Raw genomic sequence first — 3,421 nt, 5'->3', positions numbered from 1 at the left:
CGCCTTCCCGCCCGACTTCTGCGAGGGCACCTTGCCCTACTCCTACAACCTGTGCGTGGCCGCGCCGGCCCGCGCCGCCGCCGAGGCCGCTTGGCCGCCGCCGCCGCTGCCCATCCTGCCCGCCGAGGAGCTTCTGGCCGGGGAGCCCTGCGGGAAGCCGAGCCCGAGCAGCAGCGCCGTCGCGGGAGAGCCGCCCACAGACCCCGGCGCACCGCAGGTGGGTAAAGTCTCATCCTCCTTCTCTCTGAGCTTTTCCTCAGGTTGTGCAGATGGCAGTGGGCTCTTGGGGTTAGTATCTGTTCTGGTGCAGTTAATGCTGGTGGTTGTTTCCATGAAAGCATGTAATAATGCTGCCCCTTTAAGGCTGCAGGCTGTGAGACCAAGCACCTCCAGACTTGTCAGCTTAGTTGGGATGTTCTTGTCGTTCAACTTATGGTGCATAAAACCGTGGAGGACTTGTAAAGGACTGCTTCTACTTTCTGTTTTATTTATATTTTTTCTCAGAGCAGTAGCGACAGCATCTCTTTGTTCAACTGCTCAGGTTTTTCTGCAAACCTTGTATTGTGTAAAATACTATGGGTTCATAACGGTGTAGGTGGTTACTTAGAAAGCCATCTGATAATTCCACATAGTGGAGTTGGCAATGGGATTGAAGCTCAATACTGGGATTTTTCCTTCCTGATCCTTCTTTACCGTGTAGATACACGGCGACTTGTTTGTTTTTTCAGAGTTTAAGGAAACTTGCTAGATGAAGGGGGAGTTGTTCTTTCCTAAGGAATATGCCTACCTTCCACCCTGTGCCGTCCCAGTTTTTGGTGTAAGTGAGCTACAGAAATGGCAAGCTATAGTGAGATCAGTTTATTTTATCAGAACTTTATTTCTTTGTTCTCTTTCTGCTATTATTTCTCATTCACAGTTTGGTAGTTCCTTCTTATTTACCATTCTGCAGCTGACTTTATTACGGAGAGATTGAATGTGATCTAAAAAATACTGAATAGCATCTCTCTCTAAGGCTGTGATCAAGAATGGAGCACTAAGCTGTATACAAAAGCAGGATCTTATGTTTAGGATGTAATGGAAAAATCGGAAGTACTGGTTGGAGGAGACAATGCAGGCTGATTCACAGCCGCCTCGGATGTGCAAGTGAAACGTGAAAAAGCAGAGAGGGAAGGGCAGGCCATAGAATCCCTACTTTTGAGGAGGAATCTTCATCGCTGCTATGTGCAATAGCTCAGGCCTGGAAATCTACTGTGGTAGGTGTTTGAGTGTTGACACTCGGTGAGGAAAAATTAGAGAACGAATGACACAAAAACCTGTGCATTTGCAGGGAAAATGTTATACTTTCCTGCCGTAGAAGAGTAAGTTCGGAATACTCTGCATGCCGTATTAAGAGAATTTTGTATCTAGAGATTATCGCAATCACATGAGTATTTTCCCGTGCGGTAGAAAGAACATAACGCCAGGTCTCCGCTGTGCTGGACCCGACATTTTCGTGGCAACTGTCCCGTCTTTTTGAGCTTCCCGTGGGCGAGGCGGGGCGGGCATCTCTCGGCAGCGCTCGGTGCCTGCAGTGCCGGGAGGAGGCTGCGGGCGCCGCTGTTGACCGAGAGGAGCGAGAGGAAGCCCGGAAAGCTGCAGCCCCGCCCGCTGCGGACCGGCTCGATCGCTGGATCGCTGGATTCCTGCCTCGGAAAGTGGTCGATTTCGGATCATTTCCGCGGTGCAGAGCAGAGATACAGCGAGGTGGAGGGGCTGGAGCAGCGGCAAGTCGGAGCCGGAGTGTGAGCCCAGTCGGCGATTGGTGGCGGGGATCTGCCGGTGGTCTTTCGGTGCCGGCGGTGCGGCGGCGGAGATGTGCTCGGCGGGGAGGCGCTGGGGCCGGCGGCAGCGAGTCCTGCTCTGGGGCGTCCTGCTGGCGGCCTGGGAGGCGGCGTGGGGGCAGCTGCGCTACTCGGTGCCCGAGGAGATGCCCAAGGGCTCGTTCGTGGGCGACGTGGCCAACGACCTGGGGCTGCAGACGCCGGCGCTCAGCGATCGGGGCGTTCGCCTCTTGGACAAAGGTAGGACGCAGTATTTTACTCTGCACAGGAAGACGGGACATTTAATGACGGCCGAGAGGATCGACAGAGAGCAGCTGTGCCGGCAGGTGGAGAAATGCGTGCTGCGCTGTGAGCTGATAGTCGAGGGGGAAATGAAGGTTTACGGAATTGAAGTAGAAATCACGGACATTAATGACAATGCACCCAGCTTCGGAGAAGCAGAAATTGAACTCCGAATGAGCGAGACAACAGTCCTAGGGTCCCAGTTTCCACTTGATAGACCTCACGACCCCGACTCTGGACAGAATTCCCTGCAGAGCTACGAGCTGAGCGGCGACGAGCACTTCTCGCTGGCCGTGCAGACGGGCCCTGACGGGGATCAGCGTCCCGAACTGGTGCTGGCGAAGGCGCTGGACCGGGAGGAGGCGGCGTTCCACGAGCTGGTGCTGAGGGCGATGGACGGCGGCGATCCGGCCCGGACGGGCACAGCGCGGATCCGCGTGACGGTGCTGGACGCGAACGACAACGCGCCCGTGTTCAGCCAGGCGGAGTACACGGTGCGTGTGCCCGAGGACGTGCCCGTGGGTTCCGTCCTCGTCACCGTCACGGCCACCGACGCTGACGAGGGTCTGAATGGGCACATAAAATATTCAATGAAGAAAGAGACGAACATGGCATCGGATATATTCCAGATAGATGATGAGACAGGAGCAATCACGCTTGTGCAGAACCTGGACTTCGAGGAAGGCGATTCCTACGCATTGAAGGTGCAGGCACATGATGGTGGAGCACTTTTCGACACGACAAAAGTTGCGATCTCCGTGACAGATGTCAACGATAATAAGCCCGAACTGATAGTATCGTCGGTGCTGAGTGAGATCTCCGAGGATGCCCCGACGGGGACCGTAGTTGCCCTGCTGCACGTACATGACCGTGACTCGGGTGCCAACGGCGAGGTGCGCTGTTCTCTCGAAGTAGGTGTCCCGTTTCTCCTGGAAAAGTCCTTTGAGGACTACTACCGCGTGGTGACAGCGAGAGAGCTGGACCGGGAGCAGCAGTCGGAGTACAACGTGACGGTGCGGGCATCCGACGGCGGGTGGCCGGCGCTGCAGAGCAGCAGGGTGCTGGCGCTGCGGGTGCTGGACGTGAACGACAACGCGCCGGTGTTCTCGCAGGAGCGCTACAGCGCGCGGCTGCGGGAGAACAACGCGGCGGGCGCGCTGGTGCTGGTGGTGCGGGCGACGGACGCCGACTGGGGTGGGAACGCGCGTGTGCGGTACCGGCTGGCGGAGGGGCGGGTGCGGGGCGCGCCGCTGTCGTCGTACGTGTCGGTGCAGGCGGAGACGGGCGCGCTGTACGCGCTGCGCTCGTTCGACTACGAG

The 3,421-nt window shown here is 56.9% G+C and overlaps 1 protein-coding gene across 1 annotated transcript in view; it reads left to right on the top strand.

The window, feature by feature from the left end:
- The window catches only part of LOC114071013 (protocadherin gamma-A4-like), a 36,049-nt gene that overhangs the window by 6,497 nt on the left and 26,131 nt on the right, over window positions 1-3,421 (top strand). The window contains exons 4-5 of the mRNA XM_027908669.1: window positions 26-217; window positions 1,727-3,421. Coding sequence (XP_027764470.1) covers window positions 26-217; window positions 1,727-3,421 — 1,887 coding nt within the window. The remainder of the gene's footprint in view (window positions 1-25; window positions 218-1,726) is intronic.

The sequence above is a fragment of the Empidonax traillii genome, unplaced genomic scaffold (genome assembly GCF_003031625.1).
Source record: "Empidonax traillii isolate 1590-97213 ecotype Southwest subspecies unplaced genomic scaffold, ASM303162v1 scaffold1787:size119432, whole genome shotgun sequence".
NCBI classification, from domain to species: domain Eukaryota; kingdom Metazoa; phylum Chordata; class Aves; order Passeriformes; family Tyrannidae; genus Empidonax; species Empidonax traillii.
The sequence above is the reverse complement of the archived record's forward strand: the minus strand, read 5'-3'. Positions and strand labels throughout refer to the sequence as shown.